Raw genomic sequence first — 23,618 nt, forward strand, 5'->3', positions numbered from 1 at the left:
GGTCAATCCGGTTCTGTGTGGACTATCGAAAGCTCAATGCCATCACCGTATCTGATGCCTACCCTATGCCCAGGCCTGACGAGCTCCTAGACAAGCTGGGAGGTGCACGGTACCTCACCACTATGGATCTTACCAAAGGCTACTGGCAAGTGCCGCTGGACGCAGATGCCAGGCTGAAATCGGCCTTTATCACCCCTCTGGGGCTCTATGAGTTTTTGACCCTGCCCTTCGGCCTCAAGGGAGCGCCGGCCACCTTCCAGCGCCTGGTGGATCAGCTACTGAGGGGGATGGAGAGTTTTGCCGTGGCGTATATTGATGACATCTGCGTCTTCAGCCAGACCTGGGAGGACCACGTGTCCCAGGTTAAACAAGTCCTGGACCGACTCCGAAAGGCTGGGTTAACAGTAAAGGCTGAGAAGTGCAAGGTGGGGATGGCTGAAGTATCTTACCTGGGCCATCGGGTGGGGAGCGGCTGCCTGAAGCCGGAACCAGCCAAGGTGGAGGTGATCAGAGACTGGCCTGCTCCCCAAACCAAAAAGCAGGTCCAGGCCTTTATTGGGATGGCGGGGTACTATCGAAGGTTCGTGCCCCACTTCAGTGCCATAGCCGGCCCCATCACTGAACTGTGCAAAAAGGGGAAGCCAGACAAGGTGATCTGGACTGAGCAGTGCCAGGAGGCTTTCCGGGCGCTGAAGGAGGCTCTGGTTAGCGACCCAGTTCTGGCAAACCCAGATTTTGACAAACCCTTTATGGTGTTCACCGATGCCTCAGACACGGGACTGGGGGCGGTGTTAATGCAGGAGGATGAAAAGGGGGAGAGACACCCCATCGTGTACCTGAGTAAGAAGCTGCTACCCCGGGAACAAAGCTACGCGGCCATCGAGAAGGAATGCCTGGCCATGGTGTGGGCCCTTAAGAAGCTAGAGCCATATCTCTTTGGGCGACACTTCACCGTGTACACCGACCGCTCTCCCCTGACCTGGCTGCACCAGATGAAAGGAGCCAACGCCAAGCTCCTGAGGTGGAGCCTGCTCCTGCAGGACTATGACATGGACGTGGTCCATGTGAAGGGAAGTGCCAACCTGACAGCGGATGCGTTGTCCCGGAGAGGGGATCCTGAACTTCCCCAGGTCACTGGGCAGAGTGACCCCGCTCAGTTCAGTCTCGAAGGGGGGAGAGATGTGATGCAGTAGGGACTGTCTGTGTGGGGAGTGGGAGAGCAGGGGAGGACTTTAGGAGATGGACGATGCCAGAGCCTGTAACCTGAGCTAGGTAAGGGAGGGGAAAGGTCAACACCTTTGCCCGGGAAGGGGACAAAGGAAGGGAGTGGCAGGAGGGAAGCAGTTGGAGTTTGGGCTTGGGGCTGTGTGGGTGGAATTCAGGGTATCCTAGCTAGGATCCAAGCACCCTGAAAGCCCAGAAGGACTCGGTGGAGGGGTCCTGACTGTGCCTGCAAGCTCTGCTGTAACCTGTGTTCCTGTTGTCCAATAAACCTTCTGTTTTACTGACTGGCTGAGAGTCACTGTGGGTCCCAGGAAGAGGGGTGCAGGGCCGGACTCCCCCACACTCCGTGACAGGCACTCAGGCCACATGTGAGTGACATTGCAACCCCATGAGCCAGGTTGCAATGCCACCCACCCAGATCTGGTGGTTGAGGGGGGGGTCCTCCTGATCTGGGGCCCCGGTAGAAGTGCACTGAATGCACATTGGTTAATTTAGGCCTGCTGCCAGGATAAACACAGGCCATAGCATTTCACCAAGTGATTCCTACATCAAGCTCCTAACTTTTATTTGAGCTATAGCATAACTTCTAGAAAGACATCCAATCTTGATTTAAGACCTTCTGCTATCAGAAATCTTCTCAGAGAGCTATTCAAACTGTGATCAAGATACCTTTCAACTTTCTCTTCGATAAATTAAATAGATCAAGCCTTTTCAGTCTCACTCTGCAAAGCAAGGTTTCTAAATTTTGAGTCGAACAGCTGGTGGACCTGTCCTTCTTATTTTTACTGAGTAGAGCTAAAATATTGATATAATTTTATCAACAAAGATGTATTAGAATTAAAAAGTACAAAGGGCAACAAAAATGATTAGAGGTTTGGAACTGCTTCCATATGAGGAGAGATTATAAAGATTGGGATTGTTTAGGTTAGAAAAAGACAACTGAGAGGTCTATAAAATCATGAATGATATGGAGAAAGTGAATAAGGAAATATTATTTACCCCTTCACGTAACATGAAGCAGGGGTCACCCAATGAAATCAATAGGCAGCAGGTTTAGAACAAACATAAGGAAGTACTTCACACAACACATAGTCAATCTCTGGATCTCACTGCTAGGGGATTTCATGAAGGCCAAAAGTGTAAGTTAAAAGAAGAATTAGGTAAGTGCATGGAGGATAAGTCCCTTGATGGCTATTAGTCAAGATGGTCAGGGATGCAACCCCATTACAGGGGTGTCCCTAAGCCTCTGACTGCTAGCTGGTGGGTCTGGAGGATAGGGGATGCATCACTAAATAAGTTGCCCTGTTCTGTTCACTCCCTCTGAAGCATCTAGCACTGGCCCCTATTGGAATACAAGATACTGGACTAGATGGATCATTGGTCTACCCCATTATGGCCATTCTTATGTCTTAGGTTAGATCTGTTCTTGTTTGTGAAGCATTTTATTTTATTTTGTATGACACCCTTAGAAGCCCAAATATACTTTCAATGCATTTGGGAAACACCAATTTCACAACCACCCCATTTCCACCAGTGTCCAACTAGACATGGCCCCAGATTCCTTACTTCTTTGTAGTCATACCAACAATGGCTGCAGAAATACGCATGGCTGAGAAAATCTGAAGCATTATATTCGTTCCAGTGGAAGATGTGCACTGGGGAGCCTAAGATCACAACACTGCAGTTTAGTATAGAGCTGATGAAGCATCTGTATTTCATTTCACTGTAGTACAGTATTTCATATAAATGTCTTGAGACCAAAGCTGTAAATTCCAGACCATTTAAAAACCAGAGACCATTCCCTCCCCCACTGAAAACACTGAACAGTAGGTCCCTTGTGCATTCTCATAAGTTTCCCCTGGCCTGTGAAATGTGCCCCTGACTAACTTACCAAGCTACTACTCTCCTCGTTCAAGTCTCTGCCCCCACCACCTTTGGTGCTGCCCGCAGAGTATTTTTCAGTGTTTTAATCTATTTTATTTTCATATTTAACCCCCCTGGTTTACACAGAATAACCACATGCTCTTTTGTCTGTTCCCCTCATCCTCCCTCCACCTGGTTATCACCCTTATTTCACTGGCCCTTGTCTACACCTCACAAGTAAACATCTTATGTCCTCTGAGAAGGGCCTCGCTTGCCATCTTGGATGCTATAAAAAAATAAATCACCAAGAGCCTTTATTGCTTTTGATTTGAGAGATTTTTCATTTCTGAAATGCAAATGTGGAACAACATATACAGAGCTGATGCGACCATGGGGAGAGGAGATGTTACGGTGCTGTGGACTTTTCCGATAACATCCTAGTTCACACATATAGAATCATTTTATCTGCATTCACTAAGAAACTTTAATAGGGCATCTGAGACGACACATTTATTTGTAGGAGGATTCAGTTTCTGCTTTTCAGCAAAACAATATACAGCCAACATAGCTCTGTCTGTTCACTGACATCCCCGCAGCAATAGAGGGAGTGGGAAACAAGTGGGAAATTTCATCTTCAACAACTAAAGTCTAAGCAAGAACCACTCACAGCACAGGGTAACTCCTAGGGATTAAAGATGGGCTGGGAAGAAGTGAGGGCCCAGGGACCCCAAGGGGGAATTAAGCCCAAGAAGAGAGTGTTGTCACTGCTGAAATAAAGTTCAAACAAAACTAATAAGGCCTATGTGTGTGGTGGGTTTGTTTTTTTTTAAAATGGGGGCTGCTGTTTCAAGTGGTTTTGCTAGCAAAGCTACAAGTGGCACAACTGGCAATGCAAGTTCTTGAATGCTTTCCCCGTTCTAGCCTCCTTACAATCTCCAGCATGGCCAATCTCTCGGCTCGCTATTCCTAAACTTGGGCCTGTGGACCTGATGGCAACAGGCTTTTCCTAGCACTGCTTTGCCCCTTTTGTCACCAGTATTCTCCTTACTGTTATTCCACCCCAAGGCCAAGGAGACTTTTGACTCTCCCTCTCAGCAAGGCCCAGATCACAACATGCAGTTTGTACAGCACAAAACCATCTTCTGTATTAGGAGAATGCAAAGCAAACTTTAAGGAGAAAGGGCGGCATGCCTTGGGTAAGGAAAGTGACCTTCCTCATGGCAATACAAAAGGCAGGGAACTTGCACCGAGTTTTCAAGCTTTGCTTTAGCCTAAGATCAGATTTAACCCCTGTCCAGGCAGAAGTCCCCCAGCATGTTTAAATACGCGTCTGTCTCATCTTGCTATCCTTAATTGGACAGCAGGCTGCTGGTATCACATTGCAGAGCGCCTTGTGGGAGCGCAGGGATTAGGCAGATGTGCGGCCAAGACAGACACACAAGAGTCAAAACGGACAGCTCGCTGGGAACCGCTTCAACAGACACAGTATTTCCTTTTCTGGGCAGAGGTCAGTCTGTGCAACTGCAGTCTGGCGTTGTTTGATCCTGGGATTGAGCAAGGCAATTAGCGAGCCTGCATATTATACGGCAGGGACAGTCTCCCAGGGCAAAGGCACCAAAGGGGTCACAGAGCACTTCATACAGTCTGTCAGGGCAAGCGAGACTAGCTTGCTGCTAGGAGAGGGAATAGGGGGAGAGGGCTGAAGCAAGTGACTTCACTTTGGAGAGCTCAGCAAGAGAAGAAATAACATTCTAGGGAAACAGTTGGACATGGGAAAGGATAATGGGACCTGGAACTGGGCAGCTCACTTCACCCCAGGAGATCTGGTCACATTTATACCCTGCTAATCTGGGATGGGTTAGTTCACTTCTGCCAGAGCCGGCGCAAGAACGTAATGAGTGCTAGGAAACAGGAACAGAACCACTCACAAAATCTGCCTCCGCTCGTTTTGGCTTCTTTTTGTTGTCAGAGGTCACACGGCGCCAGAACTAACTTCTCTCCCTCTTGTTTTAATAGCAGGTGAGAAGCATGTTCCCCTCCAGCATTTTACAGTGAGCTTGGCAGTGGTTACTAGGGAGCCATTTTGAAGATGCTTCCTGTGAGCAAGTGGCTTCCCCACTCTGCTCCAAACACCATCTACTCAGGCTGGAGAAGTCAGAGCTTACCCACTTCCTGGGGGTGGGGTTTTAGTCACAGAAGGAACTCAAAATGAAGTAAAGTCCAACTCAGGCCTTCTCAGCCCACACCCAGTCTTCTCTAGCTCCCTTCTGTCCAGCTAGAGTAGCTGCAGGCCATTGGACTGAAGATGAGGGAGATGCATAGTGAATCCATGTCTTCACGGTGCTGTGTTATTGCTCCTGGCTGAGCTCTGTGTTGACTTTTCACAGTAGCACTTGCCATGTGTTCATGCAAGCCTTTTAGCACGTGAAAGAAGGCGGCCTGAAGCTTGTCTCTTACTTTTTGAGTTTCAAGATTATAGATTTTTTTTTAAAAGGAGTAAAATGCAAATAGTTGCCAGAGATGATGTGTCATATTCCCTCTGGGTTTGTTCCAAGCTCATAGACTCAGACTTTAAGGCCAGAAGGGACCATCAGGATCATCTAATCTGACCTCCTGCACATTGCAGGCCACAGAACCTACCCATCCACTCCTGTAATAGACCCCTAACCTCTGGCTGAGTTACTGAAGTCCTCAAATCATGGTTTAAAGACTGCAAGTTGCAGAGACTCCACCATTTACTCTAGTTCAAACCAGCAAGTGATCCGTGCCTCATGCTGTAGAAGGCAGTGAAACACCTCACCCCCGGGGTCTCTGCCCATCTGACCTGGTGGAAAATTCCTTCCCAACGCCAAATATGGTGATCAGATAGACCTTGAGCATGTGGGCAAGACTCAGCCAGATACCCAGGAAAGAATTCTCTGGAGTAACTTAGAGCCCTCCCCCTCTAGTGTCCCATCTCTAGCTGGTGGGGATATTTGCTACTAGCAGTTGCAGATCGACTGCATGTGATTGTAGGCAGTTTCATCAGACCATCCCCTCTATAAATGTATCAAGCTCAGTCTTGAAACCAGTTAGGCTTTTCCTCCCACTGCTTCCAGTGGAAGGTTTTAGTAGCATTGCAGGGACTGAAATGGGTTTCCCTGCTGTGACTCACCACGCTACTCAGGGGTGCTGTGGCACCGACACTAAGCAGAGAAGAGTGTCTCCAAGCTCTCAGTGCTCCAGCTGCTGATGCTAAGCCAGTGTGGAGGTCAGAAGACTGGCTGGAAGCCCCACTCTCCTCTGGTCTCTCCCAGTTTCCTTGAGGAAGATGGGAACTCACTGGCCATTTTCCTTTTTCAGGTTAGGTCCAGTCACTCTTTCCATAACTGGATAAGCTCTATGCACAGAAATAAGCTCCTCCCTCTCATGAAGACACATTAAGGGAAAGCTACAATAGGTTCTAACAACATATGGGAGTACATAAAGCTAAAGTATTGTCTCCAGCACATGGCAAAGTTTACTGCAATGGTGTGCAGTAAATCAGTCGTGGTTCACACATTACATGAATATAAAAATAATCAGCAGCCTCATTCCCTCAGCATCCTGCTGGTCACCAAAAGCCCATTTTGAATGAGGAAGGAGATAATTGATGCAAGCACATGGGAAGATACAGATCTCCTCCCTCAATGGCTTCTTCAGTTACAGACATCACTATAAGGCTGCATGTGATAGACTAGATGGCAGGGGTTCTCAAACTGGGGGTCGTGAGTTGTCAGCCTCCACCCCAAACCCTGCTTTGCATCCAGCATTTATAATGGTGTTAAATATATAAAAAAGTGTTTTTAATTTATAAGGGAGGGTCTGTCATAAACAGATAGCTAAGGGTTAATGTCTCTTTCACCTGAAGCACCTGACCAAAGGACCAATCAGGAAACCGGATTTTTTCAACTCTGGGTGGAGGGAAGTTTGTGTCTGAGTCTTTTGTCTGTCTGCCTGCTTTCTCTGAGCTTTGGAGAAGTAGTTTCTACTTTCTAGTCTTCTGTTTCTAAGTGTAAGGATATCATAACCTTAGTCCCAGATTTGGACCTTAGCGTCCAAAATATGGGGGTTAGCATGAAAACCTCCAAGCTTAGTTACCAGCTTGGACCTGGTACTTGCTGCCACCACCCAAAAAATTAGAGTGTTTTGGGGCACTCTGGTCCCCCTGAAAAACCTTCCCTGGGACCCCAAGACCCAAATCCCTTGAGTCTCACAACAAAGGGAAATAATCCTTTTTCCCTTCCCCCCTCCAGGTGCTCCTGAAGAGATACACAGACACAAGCTCTGTGAAACTACACAGAGGGACTCCCCCTCTCTGTTTCCAATCCTGGAAACAAATAGTACTTTTCTATTCCCCCAGAGGGAATGCAAAATCAGGCTAGCAATCCAACACACAGATCTCCCCTTGATTTCTTCCTCCCACCAATTCCCTGGTGAGTACAGACTCAATTTCCCTGAAGTAAAGAAAAACTCCAACCGGTCTTAAAAGAAAGCTTTATATAAAAAGAAAGAAAAATACATACAAATGGGCTCTCTGTATTAAGATGATACAATACAGGGTCAATTGCTTAAAAGAATATTGAATAAACAGCCTTAGTCAAAAAGAATACAAATCAAAGCACTCCAGCACTTATATTCATGCAAATACCAAAGAAAAGAAACCATATAACTTACTATCTGATCTCTTTGTCCTTACACTTAGAAACAGAAGACTAGAAAGTAGAAACTACTTCTCCAAAGCTCAGAGAAAGCAGGAAGACAGACAAAAGACTCAGACACAAACTTCCTCCACCCAGAGTTGAAAAAATCCGGTTTCCTGATTGGTCCTCTGGTCAGGTGCTTCAGGTGGAAGAGACATTAACCCTTAGCTATCTGTTTATGACAAAGGACAAAGAGATCAAATAGTAAGTTATATGGTTTCTTTTCTTTGGTATTTGCATGAATATAAGCGCTGGAGTGCTTTGATTTGTGTTCTTTTTGAATAAGGCTGTTTATTCAATACTCTTTTAAGCAATCGACCTTGTATTTTATCACCTTAATACAGAGAGACCATTTGTATGTATTTTTCTTTTTTATATAAAGCTTTCTTTTAAGACCTGTTGGAGTTTTTCTTTACTTCAGGGAAATTGGGTCTGTACTCACCAGGGAATTGGTGGGAGGAAGAAATCAGGGGAGATCTGTGTGTTGGATTTGCCAGCCTGATTTTGCATTCCCTCTGGGGGAATAGGAAAGTGCTTTTGGTTTCCAGGACTGGGAACGGAGAGGGGGAGTCACTCTGTTTGGATTCACAGAGCTTGTGTCTGTGTATCTCTCCAGGAGCACCTGGAGGGGGGAAGGGAAAAAGGATTATTTCCCTTGGTTGTGAGACTCAAGGGATTTGGGTCTTGGGGTCCCCAGGAAAGGTTTTTCAGGGGGACCAGAGTGCCCCAAAACACTCTAATTTTTTGGGTGGTGGCAGCAGGTACCAGGTCCAAGCTGGTAACTAAGCTTGGAGGTTTTCATGCTAACCCCCATATTTTGGACGCTAAGGTCCAAATCTGGGACTAAGGTTATGATAGGGTCACACTCAGATGCATGCTATTTGAAATGGGTCACCAGTACAAAAGTTTGAGAACCACTGCTACAGTGCATTGGCTATTGTCCAACTCCATTCCAGTGTCTCTGGTTAACTATGTCACAACATACAGGAGACACTACAAAGCTGTGCTTACTGAAATACAAGCAAGGCTATACAAAAGCCGTCCACCTTTTTCATATAGTACCCTGGAAATCACTTCTCAACTCCCTCTCTGTACTATTAGTTGCTTTTCCACACACACTGCCATATTTCACTGTTAAGAGGAGCAGAGTGACACAGATTAGCAGACAAGCAGCTTTGCTGAAATGTATAAGGGCAGATTAACAACAGCCAGTACCACAAGCTGCTTTGTTGAAATTTAAGTCCCAGGTTTCAGGCTGGTGTTTGCCGATGGCCTGGCAAGAAAACAAACAAACTACATGGAGGTTTCCTAACCAGTCCCTAATAGGTTAAACCCCACTTCATAAATCTCCCCCGAACAGAGTACAGTCATGGGGCTCATTGCCCCCAGAGGTGTCCCGCAGGTCCTGGCAGGCACTGCTCCAGTGCCTGCCAGACGGGTGGACAGGGTAAAAATAAAGTAACAATCCTGACTGAGAAAGGAGGGGAGAGAAACTGGAGCTACACAAGTCAGAAATGGATGGACATGCTTGAGAAATCTCCAGAGGTCTCAATAAAGGAGGGGAAGTGTAAATGCAAGCACGGAACAGACATACCCAACTAATGAGAGCCTCAGCCATCAAACTGATTGCACATCACACCTCCTTAAACACAGGATTTGTGTCAAGAAATCCAATTGGAGGAGAAGTGATGCTTTAAAAAAAAACTGTGAGGGTTTCCAAGTTTATTTGTTCTAATTACCCAGCTCATGTTGCTGGGGAGGGCTAGGAATTCATCAGGGCAGTGGCATGGCACAACAGTTGTAATTGAATCACTCTAGCTAGTAAGACAAACGCAAAGGATCATAGACAACAGACAGCTTCCCCTATGCTAGCTCCCAATGCCATTCACTGCTGAGGCACAATGAAAACACACTCATCTGAAGAGATACTGGTCTAATAATGGCCCATTAAATATAATGAAAACTCAAGTGTGTTATCTGTGCCTGTTGCCTGTCTTCAGCCTTGGCATGGCTAAACAGGCGCCACAATAATGAATTTACAGAGGGAAAGCTAGTTTGATTCTCTCCGATTTACTAAGACCTTTTCTCTCACTGCAGTTACATGGATTACATGACAGGATTTCCATTCACGCAGAAACTCACTAGCTTAGGGAAACCGCACAGCCACTCACCCTCTTGGCTGGGGGCAGAGAGCCTCTCACCACGGCATTAGAGCTGAAGTGAAACCTCACAACTCAGATATTTTTTGCTCCTTCACTTCAGTGATCTATTGTTTAGAAGGCTCAGGCTTTCCCAACCCATCGCTGTTCCCTTCCATTTCCTTCCATGTGGGCAGGTGAATCCTGTCTCATGATGTTTATGATCAGCTGGTCATATTGTCCAATCTCTCCTCATCTGCCACCCTGCCCGCTCTGCCATGACTGCCGAGATCCAGGGAATGCACAGCAGAAAAGTTCTGGGCATCAAAAGAATCCTTCAGCTCACGTCAATCCAAACGGCAGCTGATCCTCAGACAGCCCCCACGCAGGTGGCTGGAGTTCCCTACACAACGTGGGGACCTGGTGCACTCTAACACACCAGAAAGCACCGACGATATCTTGGCTGGAGTCCTTGGCACAAGAGGGGGCAGTGCTGAGAAGAGCTTCCTGCACCAAAAGCACCAACTCTTCGTGCAGGTGCATCTGCCTCAGCTCAAGTGCTCCAGCTGGACAAAGGTCCAACAGCTCCTAACAGAGGGTGAGTGGAGAGCCTTGAAGCCAGTACCGTGAGTGTCACAACAGCCAGGCAGGGGACCAGGAGTCAATGGGTGAAGTGGCAATGCAATGTATTGATACTCAGAGACATTCCCCCCCGTGCTTAGAGCAGGCAAGTAGGGAGAAAAGACAGTGGCCTTGATAGAGAACAACATGGGGCTAGCGGCTATGACAGTAGGTTCATTGGGGAGCTGCTGGTCCCCTTACTGTCTTCTGTATCAGCTTCTATCTTGTCTAACAAAGCCAGAGCTCAGTAGCACCAAGGCCACAAGTGCATTGGGGAACCGACACTTGAGGGAGCCCTCTATTGTGCTGGCAACAGCGCAGGGCATTTCACTGGTGATGCTTCCCCACTGGGCTGAGCCAACGTTAGCACCAAGTCTGGCACTCAGCCAGCTTGGCTCACTCAGGCTGTAGATTGGAGGGTTTACCTGTCAGAGCACCCAGACCAGCCTTAGGGCAGAGTGACAGTGGTCTCCCTGGGGTTTCTCAAGAACGGTTTGAGGGTAACTGCTCACATTTTATCAGTGCCGGGGGAGGCAGCTGCAGATTTGTTCAACACCCCTGCACACAGCCCCGGGGGAGCACTGGCTTCAATTTGGTGGCCCTGGCCCTGTGACAGTTCAAACAGCGAAGAGCGGGAACATTTTTCTGTGACTGTTTTATTTCCTTCATTCAGCTTCGAAGTCCACAGGACAAGCTTCTTGCACATAGAATTTCCAAGGTGCGATAAGGCCATTAATTAATCTTTTATATTGCCATGTTCCTTGATGGCCCATCTGATTTTGATGGCTTCTGGATGGGCAGGGGGATTATTCCCACACCTGGGTTCACAAGTTCAGAGCAAACAAACACTCTCAGTTATAAGGCAAAACATATGTATTTTCTTTAGTGTGGAATCCCGACATTACAGGTGAGATTAATGCAGGCAGCAATTAACAAGCATTTCATAGAGCCTGAACACTAAATACATTCTAAGACAAATACCTGTTTTGAGCAAAACAAACATACACGTGAGCTGGTCTGGTCTCCAGATATGAGTTTGTCAGTTCTTAGCTAATGCCTGCAGCCTGGGCACGAGCTGGCATCTAGCCTCCCAGCATCACGGAGACTTGCAGGCATCAGTGTCCAGAACACTGGTTCTCCACCAGAGACTGCACCTGTCCCATTGCGGTGTTGCCTCCTTGCTCCCCACAGCTCTATACGTCCTGCCCCTCTTGCTGACTTTCTCCAGACACAAGAGCTACTGCCCACTCCTCTGGAGCAGGGACCCAATCTGGCAGCCACTGCTGCCGCCAGCGGAGGGGGAGCAGGTCTCTTCCTGACTTGCTCTGATGCTCAGACCTGCCAGCCCAAGCAGGTGGCAGGAATCGCAGGAGGGCAACTATCCCCCTACTGAAATAGCACTCCGGGAGGAACCCATTTGAGAAGGAGGGCTCGCAGGTAAGCCAAAGGCTCTGGTAAGTTTTGCCCCATCTCAGAGGGGCTGAAATTGAAAGGAATTACCATGATGCAAGCCTAGAACAGCCTTCAGCAGCCCAACGTTCAGTGTAGCAGCCAAACGAGTCCTACCTCCAAGGCAATTGTGACAGGTTTCTCCATAGCAGAGTCAACATATACCCTTTCTATCATAGTATCCTAACGAGCACCTCAGAATGAGGCTGGAGCAACCCCTTGTCCCCACCTCATTTTTACCTATCCCATGGGAAGGGCTGAGGGTTGGTAAAGGTATATAGCTAGCTTCAACAGCAGAAGCTTGATTCCTTAATGCTTAACAAAGACAGTTAAAAAATCCTCTGTGATGCAGGATGCCAAGTGAAACGGAAGCTCTGCTGGAAGAAGACTGAAGTTGTGTGTTGTAGGATGTGAATTGCAACTCTAAGCAAACCCGTAATCTATTGGAGAGCTGTTTTGCAGACTATTGATTGCAGAGTCGTTTCACTGGAACCTCCTCCCCGACACTGTCCCTCAGACTTTTCCTCCTTCCTGCTCGGATCAGAAACACCCAGAGGCCAGAACAGTTAGCTCTCCCCATTTCTGCCCACCCTTTCATTGAGATGGGGCAGGGGAGTTGGGTTTGGACTCATGTATTTCCCTACCTGGGGCTCTGGTGTTTGAAAAAATCAACTCTTGAATTACCGTAACTCCCATTTAAAGATTAGCAACCGTGTACTTTGAACTAATATTTAGTGAACAAACCAAGGACAAGGGTTCACACCATTTTGCAGTGGCCTTTCCTCAGTCCCCACAATAAGGATACAGCAGTCCCAGATAGTGACCGAATGCAGTAGGCAACAGAAGTGTTCTCAGGCGCTCAGCGTTTAAGACATGTTTATTTCTTTGCGTGTTACATTTACGTTAGTGATTACGAAAATACAGCTCCTTTTTGGCATTCAGACATTTTGACAGGGAAAATAGATTTGTTTCTATCGGGCTGTTCATTAGCCTTGAATGCTCCAACGCCGATTTCATGATCCACTCACCCTCTTTAGGCTGCAGGGCCATCACAAGATCCCTTCCTGGGCTTCACACTCACATCGCACTTGAGGCCCAAGCCCTCACCACACAGACTTCAAGTTTTGCTCATTCATCTGCTAATAACCAGTTGCCTAAGTATTTCCAGTTTCATTTCTAACAGCATCTACACAAAACACTGCAAAGCTCCAGCAAAGGAGAGCAATCACTTATGCAGTGCCTGTGCATAGCAATAGATATTACAGACTCATGTTAGCTTGTGACCACATCTGTAACATATAAATAAGAAACAGATTAATCCATTTTGTTAGAGACCTAGAGAAAATATAGCGGGTTCTCCACACTTGTGCATATTCACAAGCAGAGTTACTGGACACCAGGCTCAAGCAACCTTCAGGCCACTGGCACAAGGAGAGGAGGTACAGCTAGGCAGAACCAATCGCTACTAAGCTCAAGGCAAGAAATCCACAGGCTTTAAGAACAGAGCACCCCATGCCCCTAGCTACAAATACACACCTCCATGTGATGCACCAGAGGCTGGGAAGACACTAGGAGACAAGCTGCAGGTTTCAGTTAGCAGGATACACCTTAGCACTGTGTCTAGGCCAGAGGCCTCTGAAAAGAATAACGTTGCCTGGACAACTGTTACTACTCCGCGGACACAGTGTGAGAATCTTGGATTTAATCATCACTATGTAAAGCAGACTGGAAAAAGCAGCTGCTGGACCACACTGTTATGACCCCAGTTGGTGGGTTGTAACCCAGAGGTCAGGAGGAAGTGAAAGGCTCACCAGACAGCAGTGGAGATGTAGCTAGTTATCCCATTTGCCAGGACTGCAGCATATTTGCACTAGCAGCAGAAAACAAAACAGATGTTATGAAAGCTTCTTCCAAACACTGGCCTACTCCACTTGGTAACTGTGTATGTGGATGAAGGATACTCTATGGCAAAGGTTTTTTACTTCGGGACCTCAGACCCCAGAACAGCTAAACATCCAAAGCTATCCAGCATCCAGGCTGGTAAGTCCCTCACAAGCTCTGTGTCCCCTACTGCTAACAATACCCACACAGCTGATGAATGGACTTCCTGTCCCAGTCAGAGCATGACACTAGTGCCAATTGTCCTCTTCCATTCAGGGTAACAACTCTCATAAAGGGCCAGACCTCAGGAGTGCCCTTAAAATGCTTTCTGCTGGGGTATTCCATTGCTGACACTTCTACAGGGCCTGTCTGAACCCTAGGTCTCACCTGGAGGAATAATATGTATAAGCAGGACTGGAAGGGGATGGGGAGAAGTGTCAACATGATACATTTTTGTTCCAAGTGGCGCTCTCAGTCCAATCTGATGGTCAGTTAGCTGGTTCCTGGAGACATTTCTGGGAACTCCTTATACATTTCCCAGATGATCATTTTGTCCATCTGGCACTGCTGCCCCTCCTCTTCCTCAGCCAAAATGCGCTGCAAGGTACCTTGCAGGTCAGAGAGACGGTGCTGATGCTGCAGGTAGGGTGTGGAACGCATGATCGCATGCATTAGAGACAGATACTCCATCCTCAGCTGCAGTGGGGGGAGACAGAGCACAATGCAATATTTAAATGAGATAAACAAGTGTTCCAGTTTTCAAAAAGCATTAACACTGGAACAGCTGCTGTGGTGTTACCATCAGGAGTGAGATTCCATTGTAAGCACCTGCTCTTCTGTGGGACTCATTAGTATCTATGGAATCTTGATGCTTTTCCCAGAGCAACTTACAAAAGTTACATCAACAGATCCCACTCATCTGCTTTTAGGGAGGGGGCTAAAGCAAGGAGCTCCCTGTCCTTTGGGAGTTCCCAGAGGGAAGGGACAGCAGCCAGTTACCCCGGGGTGGGGAGTGAAACCACCAACTGAAACGCAGAGAAATGATTCTCACAGGTTAGCTCTTCCTATATCTTTCTGTGAGTGGATGGAGGATGGATGGGGCAAATTTTAATGCCTCTCCCCATTCAAACCTGATCCCGGCTCCCTGATCACTGTAGTGGTCCTAAGGGCTGAAACACCTGATCTGACAGCAAAGTAGGGGCTCTGTGAGGGACAGAGAATTGGCAACAACTCCCTAAAAGGAGCCTTCAGTCAAGTACCTGGACTGTCTCATTCCTCCAGCTGCTACAAGGGCAGACTGAGCTTGCCTCACACTCTTGTCCTGTTGCTGAGGAGAGCCGGCTGGCCTACAGTTGCAGAGTTAGCAATGGGCCCTGAAACTCCAAGGAGTCGCTGGGTGTTACCTGGCCTAAGGCCAGCTCTGCCAGACAGGCAGAGGACAGGAAAGAAAAGGGATCCAGCAATCACTGATTACTCTCTTCCAGAGCACCCACTACTCATCTGGGCTATTCTGCTTCACTGCTAGAACCTGCTTCCTCTCTTCCCCTCCCCACCATGGCTTGGGTAGCAAGAGGCCTTCTCTTCCATTGCACTGGAAAGCTCCCTTCCTTCCCACATCCCAGCCCCAGTCCCTCTGGCTCAGCACCTTATCTCCAGGGGAGAGATCGGCAATCTGCCGCACTGTTATGTCAATCATCACCATCATGTCCGTGTGGTAGAAGATGTTTGCGGTATCCTTGCTGGCAAAGATGTCCTGAAGGAACTTCAGCACCGAATGCGGCGGCTGAGGCTGGTGCTTGAAGATACAAACTGGATCATCTGGGGGCCAAGCCAGAGAAGGGATGAAGGCAGGTTGTCATAGAAAAAAAGTGTGTGTTAAAATCTATAGTCAACATTTGTTCAAGTTCTCTGGCCACCTTCTTTGGATTGAATCTCTGCACCAGGACAGAGCCAGGACTTGAGCACCAGGTGCCTTCCCTGACCTAAGACAGCTACTCCAAAGCACTAGTTCAGACACTACACCATGCGCGGCAGCTGCGAATGCTGGGAGAGCACCGGCATGCACAGTGCCTAATTCTGGGCTGCATAATTGGGATGACGGCTCTGCAGGGCACTGAGCTGAGGCCGACCTCGTATATTAGTCTAAGTATTAATCATTATTTGTGTTTCACTAACACATCGCAGGGAAAGCTCATTACTTCAGCACTACCCAGCACCCCTCAGAACTTGCTGGCCTCCCTGAGCAGCCACACTCATTTTCTTCTCCCCAGGGTTTATTAATTTTGGTGCAAAACTCCCTCAACAGCCCCCTAGTCCAGCAGAGCTTGTATCTGAAATGAGCTTTCACCATGGAGACCAGCCTAATAACCTACTCAGAAGCAAGAAAATAATAAACACCTCCAGGTTTAAATAGGCCAGCAGCATCTCCACTCTCTTCTATTCATACACATCCCAGAGAGGCTTCTGAAGTACACTGGCCCCTCTCCTCTGCTTCAGGGGAAGGAGGAAGGTGAAGTCTCCCCAAAAGATTATTGCTACCAAAGGGTCTCAACTCCTGCTGTTTTCTTGCAGCCACTCAGGGTGAGGTGGCAGCATGAGGTAATTGGGTAGTGGAAGGGTTAAGTAAAGGCTTTGGAAGGAAGTCAGGTGGACAGCATGGAGGCTGTATGCAGTTTAACTGATGTTGTCCAAAGACCATGATTTACAACCCTGAAAAGAACTGAAGCCAGAGAAAAGAACTACACGTATCACAGACACAGGATGGGTTATTTAACAGCATGTCAACAGAATCAAGCTAATGCCAGTGCTCCAGAAGGTATTAAAAAGCACAATGCAGTGGCAGATAAACAGGTAGAAATACTTGACATTGTGCTGACTGGGAACTGAGCTTTATGGGCTTCTAATGATCTGCTTTACAAACACTATACTGGAGCTGGCAAATCAGATGGGTGATTTGAAAAGGGAAAGTGTACCTGTAAGCAATGTTCTCTGAGGACAGTATCCCTCTAGACCCAGCATCTGGGGCACCTGCTCCCCAGCATGGGCAATCAGGGGAGTGATTCAGAACTTGACAGACAAGAAAGGCAGGCAGGCAGATCCTGGCATGTGGGGTACCGAATGCCATCCCAGGAGGGGCATGAAGACAAAGGAAAAACTGCCTTCCATTCTCAGGAGGAGATAACGCTGCTGTGCTGCAGGTAGGCTCAGCAGAGTTCAATTGTTAGCTTTCTAATTGTGAAGAATTGTTATTGATTCTTATTTTAAAGATTTTTTCCCTATTTTAAACTATATTTATTTCCGTGGTTGTGGGGGGTAGGGTTGGGGTTAGGGCAGTGCTGACAGCTGGGCTGCAGGGGGCTCCCTGTGTGGCTGAGAGGCCCAAGACACTGGGGTACAAGGTACAGGGGAGGCTGTGGTCATCCTGGCTCAGCAGAGGGCTCCCTGCGTGGCCACAGGGCTGGTGACACCCAATCCCTGCAGACACAAGGTGTGGGAAAGGCTGGGGTTCTGGACCAGTGGAGCAGGGACTCCCAGCTAGGACTGCAAGGAGAAGGATGAGCCCTTGGCTCCCAGGGAGACACTCTCACTGCTGAATAGTTCCTGCTGGGGAATGCTCCTACACTCCTGGCTGGTGATGAGTGAGTGGGGCCGGGGAAGCCTGACCTCTGCAGCACGCCCATTTGTAACCAATTGATTCTTTTAGTCGATTTCAGCATTGGCTGAAATGGACTCTTACCTACAGTTCTTGATTAAAACTGAATCCCACCAAGCCTAGCCTAGCCATTCCCACAAAAGGCTGCACTAATCTCAGCTCACAGGGATCGGCTTGCAAGAGAACATCAGTCCACCTGCCGTTATTAGTTACTTAGCAGATGTCATCAGAAGGCCTTTATTTCAGACAGTTTCTTCCTCAGGAATGCAGCCTTGTCCACCTCACACTGAGACTTGTATCAGAGCAGCAAATCTTAGTGAAGCCATAAGCTCATCTGCCAGCCGCTCCCTCTAACTCTCTGACCTCTCGATGAATCAGCCTCATCTCTCTAGCTCTGTGCTGCCATTAACCTTTCCCACCTGCTGGGAATGTAATAAAGTTGCAGAGACACTCACCTCCCCTGTTCAGTAGCAACAGCACTTTTTCTGTGAAGGTCTTGACGTTGGAGTGCTTGCTCAGCGTAGTCATGATCACATTGTGTTCTGGAACTAAAAGATGAAACAGGCTCACTAGCAATGACAGATCTCTTTGCAACACATTTCAGGCTGGCTTAAGTGAGTGGCAAAGGAAAAGAAACAAAATTCTAAGCCTGTCTTCACGCCACTGACATGGGAATCTTTGGGATGTCACAACCATTGCTGTGCTCAGAATGAGAATGTCAGAGAGTTGGACAGGAAATCTCCTCCAAATTTAATGCATGAACACTGGAATTTCACTTTCTATTTGCACCTGGTGAGCTGGCTTGCTGCTAGCTCCCATCCAGGTGATCAGAGCAGCCTTTGGAATACCCTGCAAGGCTTTATACTCTGAAACATCACTTCCATTCTATTTCAGATCCAACACTTGAAGCCAGAGGACTCACCCACCCCACTATAGGATCTCCTTCACTTTGTCAGGTCAGCAATACCTTGGTGACCTGGCATCTTTTCCGAGCTCAAAAGTATATAAGGGCTGAGCATGTACTTGTAGAACACTCCCCAAAGGAAAACCCAGGTGCTGATGAAGTGCACCACACTAATGACCTCTAAGCCTCAGCATGGTGCAAGAGGGAGGCAGAAAGTGCCATCTTTTGTATGAGGTGACAAACAGATTAGTGGAAGACCTACATTTTTGCAAGAATAGATGGGTTAATCCTAGTGTCCTGGGCAAATTCTTACTTGAGTTATATTGCCTCCCTCAGGTTTCGTTTGAATACAGATTTATTCATCTCTTCCTGCTGTGAACTGTTGGGTGGAACACTGCCAAAGTGTTCCTGTCGTGGGGATAGGGAGCCCAGTCTATACTGTTTAATCTGTAAAATACTTCAGGAGCCATCAGGTTGAAAGGAGTTAATCTAGTAACAGATCCTAAGAAAGCTTTAACTACCTCTCCATCAGTGAAGTGCTAATGTTCTGACAGATTCTGAAGGTTTGGGAATAAAAATTCAACCTACTAATAAGGAGCCTGAACATCGTTTAGCAAGTTCTCGGAAGACGAGAACATGTCACTCTGCTCTCAGCTTCTTGCTGCACTCCAGGTGGGCAATAATCCCCCAGAAACGCACCGCCTCTCAAGTGTTAGTGCCTAATTACAGAAGCCAGCAAATGCACTGGGTAACAGTAAGAAAGGATAATGAATGAAAGCAACTGAGAGAGCATACATAATCGGTGTTTGTGCGATAAACTTTCATATGAAATTAGAAACAAAACCACAACTACCTTCATGTTAATGAAAGGGAATACAAAATAATGAGTGAGCTATTGCTGCTTCAGCCTTCTCTCTCCATGAAGCCAGGGATAAAGGCATTGTACAGAACAACAGCAAGGAAACAACATGACAATTACAACATAGCAACAGGAGATTTTGCATATTCAGGATTAATCCAAGCCTAGGCCCTAATATTACACTGCCATCCTCTAAATGATTACAGACTCCAAAACTCTTGCAAACAGCAGCAGCTGGGAGAGGTTAAGCGTCTTTCCACAAGACTAGATCTTTTGCCTATTAGTAAGGAGCTCAACATGGTAGGCATGATGAGGGATCAAGAAATCCAGGAGAAAGTGATGCCTAGCAGAATATGTTTATGGGACTGACCCTAATGCATCTACGTTTAATGAGATTCAGGAGGCACAGCCAGGGATAAGTAGCAGCTCTGCCAATCACCTGAAGGAGAGAGAAGATTAGCAGTTGTGCAATTATACTGATATGTGCTGTCATAACATTTCTTCCCAGATCTGGACCTTAGCGTTCAAAATATGGGTGTTAGCATGAAAACCTCCAAGCTTAGGTACCAGCTTGGACCTGGTATCGCTGCCACCAGCTAAGAATTATACAGTGCCTAGCTCACTGTGGTCTCCCCAAAACCTTCCCTGGGGGACCCCAAGACTCAGATTCCTTGAGTCTCACAACAAAGGGGAATAAACCATTTCCCTTCCCCCTCCTCCCCTCCAGGTGTTCCCTCTCTGGGTTCCTGGAGAGATATAGAGAAGCAAGCTCCGTGAATCTAAACAAAGGGATTCTACCCTCCCTGTTTCCAGTCCTGGAAACACAAGTACCAAGAGAGCTAATCTCTCTTCCCCCCTCACCCAGAGGGTATGCAAAGTCAGGTTTAGTAATTCTAACACAAAGAGATTTTCCCCCTGACTTCTTTCTCCCACCAATTCCCTGGTGAGCTGCAGACTCAATTCCCTGGAGTCCCCACTAAAGAAAAACTCCAACAGGTCTTAAAAAGAAAGCTTTATATAAACAGAATGAAAAAAAGGACATAAAATGGTCTCTGTAATAAGATGACAATATACAGGGTCAATTGCTTAAAGGAAAAAAATGAATAAACAGCCTTATCCAAAAAGAATACAATTTAAAACATTCCAGCAACTACACACATGTAAATACAAAAGAAAACAATATAAACCTATTGTCTTATTATCCTTGTACTTACAACTTGGAAACAGAAGATTAGAAAGGCAGGAGATAGAAAAATCACTCTTAGAGCCGAGAGGGTCAGACCCAAGACAAAGAACAAAAAACTCACACCCAAAACTTCCCTCCACCCAGATTTGAAAAAGTCTTGTTTCCTGATTGGTCCTCTGGTCAGGTGTTTCAGGTTCCTTGTGTTAACCCTTTACAGGTAAAAGAACATTAACCCTTAGCTATCTGTTTATGACACGTGCCCACTAAAGTAGTTAGATGTTCCTGTGAAGTTAACCCACGCAAATGCATGGCATGATATAACACCCCACCAAAATAACTGACTGAAAGAGTGGAGGGAATCATGTGGGCTCGGATGGCTTGGCCTGCCCCAAGGGGTTAACTGGTTTTGACAAGCTGTCATTCACTTAGAATGGTATTTTCACCTGGAATCCCAGGTGGGGTTGTATTTGCCGACTCAGTCCTGGCCAGAGAATGAGGGGTCAGGGTGTCTCTCTCTCTCACACACACACACACACACGTTCCTTAGTGAGTGATTAAAATCACGCTCTGCCCCCAAAAGCATTCTTTTTCAAAGTCCTTGCTCAGTGCCTACAATGGAAAGCTTGGAGGACTAGAAGAGGGAAAAAGGAAGAGAAGGGAGCTTGGCAAGTTAGCATAGTGCAGCCAGGAGGTCAAGAAATTTCCCTCCTGTAGACCACCGGAATTCTGTGAAAGGGAGGAAAAGTAGTATCACTGACCTGGAATGTGGAGATTAAAGGCCAGAAGGACATTAACAAACAGGTCAGGCAGTTGCTCTGTGGTATCTGAGGGCAGCCCCTCTTCAATCACATCCAACAAGAACTGGACAAACTGTGAGTTGAGGTGCTCTGTACATGAGGAGAAAAGGGCTTTCAGTATCTAGTGCTGATCAAACACGCTACTCTCCCTGATGCAAGACATCGCCTGCTTCTTTTACATTTACGAGCATAAATCAGCCGCAATTTCAGCCACCCAGGAGGTAACGCCCTGGTCACTGGATGGCCAGCTGTGGGGTCTTTGTGGTAGGAGATGTGAATGGCTTAGAAAAAAAAACTATGAACATTTCACAGCAGTGCTAGAAGCAGGGCACCGGATGGGCAGCTTTGCTGAGTAAATGCATTCCCAAATTTCTATTCTAGCTACTGTCCCAGCAGCAAACCAACCAACTACCATAAACATTATGGGCAAGAGATTTATATTCTTGCCCAGTACTTTAGTCCATTTAAAATTAATCCAAATCACTAGTAATAATTAATTTTAACCTAGTTATTAGGTAAGTGCTGCAGCCCATGCAAACAAGGACACCTGCAGAAAATAATCGCCGGGTTATACTAGGAGAGGAATACATGTTTCTGAAAGCTTGGAGAGATTCATTCTGTGCTCCCCATTTCACTGGCTTCAGAGATTGTGCATCTTTACCATGGATTCTAGTGAACTATCTAAGGAGACTCCTACACAAACCTCTCCAACAGCAGCTACATCTCTCAGGGACGTGGAGAATCCCTCCTGTTATTCTAGTGTATGTCTACACTGAAGCGCTGCTGCAGCTGTGCCACTGTAGCGTTTCAAGGGCAGACAAGCCCTTAGGCTTCTTGGCAATGTTGGGCCAATGACTCTCCTACGTCGTGCTGGTGCAAAATTTGGAGAAGGGATAGAGAAGGTGTAGGGGGCATCTCTTTCCTCCCATGCATGCAGCAGGGAGAATCCCCCTCTAGCACTCTGGAGAGCTCTTGGCCACCAGGAACTCCCCCAAGATGTCTAGGCAGTAGATTTCCCTCTCCACAATGCACTCAGTTCTTACCATAGTGGTGATATGGCAGCGGCTCTCCCATGGAGAAAATCATAGCCAGCACCAGTGCAGAGTAGCACATCTTTTGATGGTCTGCAAGATAAAACCATAGATCCAGCCATTAATACTCCCAAGTGTCTGCCCTCTGGTTTGAGGTGATAAATGATTTAATTCATATAGGAAGGTAGGCAACTACCCTCTCCCTTTTTAAGAGGAATCTCAACTGTGAGGCTTAGAAAAGACGCCCAGCCAATTAATGATGGCAAGGCAGAGGGGCATTTCAGGACAGCTGGAATGCTGCAATACAAATAAACACCTGTATCTAACAATACATGCATGTGACTGTATCCCTCTCTCTACACTCTTCACATATCATGTGTCATATTCCAGTCAACGCATTTTGGAACCAGGACCAGGTCTTCCTATGTGTTTGAGAACACCCAGCACAACAAGCCTTGATCCTAATGGGGGCCTCTGAGCCCTGCAGTGATAAACACATTAACTAACAGCACAGTGAGGTAGCACAGGATAGATTTAGGAAATCTAGATTCAGTTCTCAGTTCAGTTGCCACATTTTAAATTCCCAACACCCATTCAAAAACAAAAAAACAAGCAAAAAAACAAACAAACCCCAAGCAGCATTTTGAAAGGATTCTTTGTTCCCTGCAGCTCTGCCAATGCAGCTCACACTTCATTTACACCATCCTCTATTACCATAATCCTGTACTTTCACAGATGTGTGTACAAGCACACATCTAGCTCAGCCAAGGCACCTCTCTTCTGACATGTACTGTGCCTGCTAGTCTAATCTTGGACTTCTTGTGAATATGAAGTCCAGTACTAAACACGTGTTAACCACTAACACAGATCGCATCTCAACATCTGAACCTGCCAGAAAGAGCAGTTACAGATAAAAAGTTCATGAAAGGTGGCCAGGGTTAAAAAGAGGAAACCCATTTTCATCCATGACCCAAGGCAGGGTTTGAATCCACGTCTGTAGAGAAGACAGGCCAGTTCCGTAACTCATGTCATCCAGACTCTCATGTATTTTACACAGAGTTTGGAAAATACACTTTGGGGGGGAGAGGCAGGGGAGGAGTTTGATGGTCTGAAGTTTCCTTTGATCCGTATTATTTCTATAGAAATTGCATAATTCATCCAGCTTTGGAGGACACCCTGTTGAACTACACCAACACATCAGCTAAGTGCTTCAGTGGAAAGGGAAGAGGCAAAAGCAGCAGGATGGGAAAGAACATGGCGGACATACATTTTCAATCAATTTTGGGATCTTA

At 46.9% G+C, this 23,618-nt stretch overlaps 2 protein-coding genes across 3 annotated transcripts in view; both read right to left on the reverse strand.

Moving 5' to 3' along the window:
- Positions 1–10,478: 10,478 nt before the first annotated feature.
- LOC127053554 (protein ATP6V1FNB) overlaps positions 10,479–23,618 on the reverse strand; it is a 354,802-nt gene continuing 341,662 nt past the window's right edge. Inside the window, exon 3 of the transcript XR_007775078.1 lies at positions 10,479–10,489. The gene's annotated coding sequence lies outside the window, so the exon portion shown is untranslated. The remainder of the gene's footprint in view (positions 10,490–23,618) is intronic.
- The window catches only part of NCKIPSD (NCK interacting protein with SH3 domain), a 94,678-nt gene continuing 83,935 nt past the window's right edge, over positions 12,876–23,618 (reverse strand). For both annotated transcript variants that reach the window (XM_050958456.1, XM_050958457.1), the window contains 5 exons: positions 22,339–22,419; positions 21,257–21,385; positions 18,005–18,097; positions 15,543–15,715; positions 12,876–14,593 (listed from right to left, as the gene is read on the reverse strand). In XM_050958456.1, coding sequence (XP_050814413.1) covers positions 14,390–14,593; positions 15,543–15,715; positions 18,005–18,097; positions 21,257–21,385; positions 22,339–22,419 — 680 coding nt within the window. In that variant the 3' untranslated portion in view covers positions 12,876–14,389. The remainder of the gene's footprint in view (positions 14,594–15,542; positions 15,716–18,004; positions 18,098–21,256; positions 21,386–22,338; positions 22,420–23,618) is intronic.

This window comes from Gopherus flavomarginatus, chromosome 6 (genome assembly GCF_025201925.1).
Source record: "Gopherus flavomarginatus isolate rGopFla2 chromosome 6, rGopFla2.mat.asm, whole genome shotgun sequence".
In the NCBI taxonomy this organism is placed as follows: Eukaryota; Metazoa; Chordata; order Testudines; family Testudinidae; genus Gopherus; species Gopherus flavomarginatus.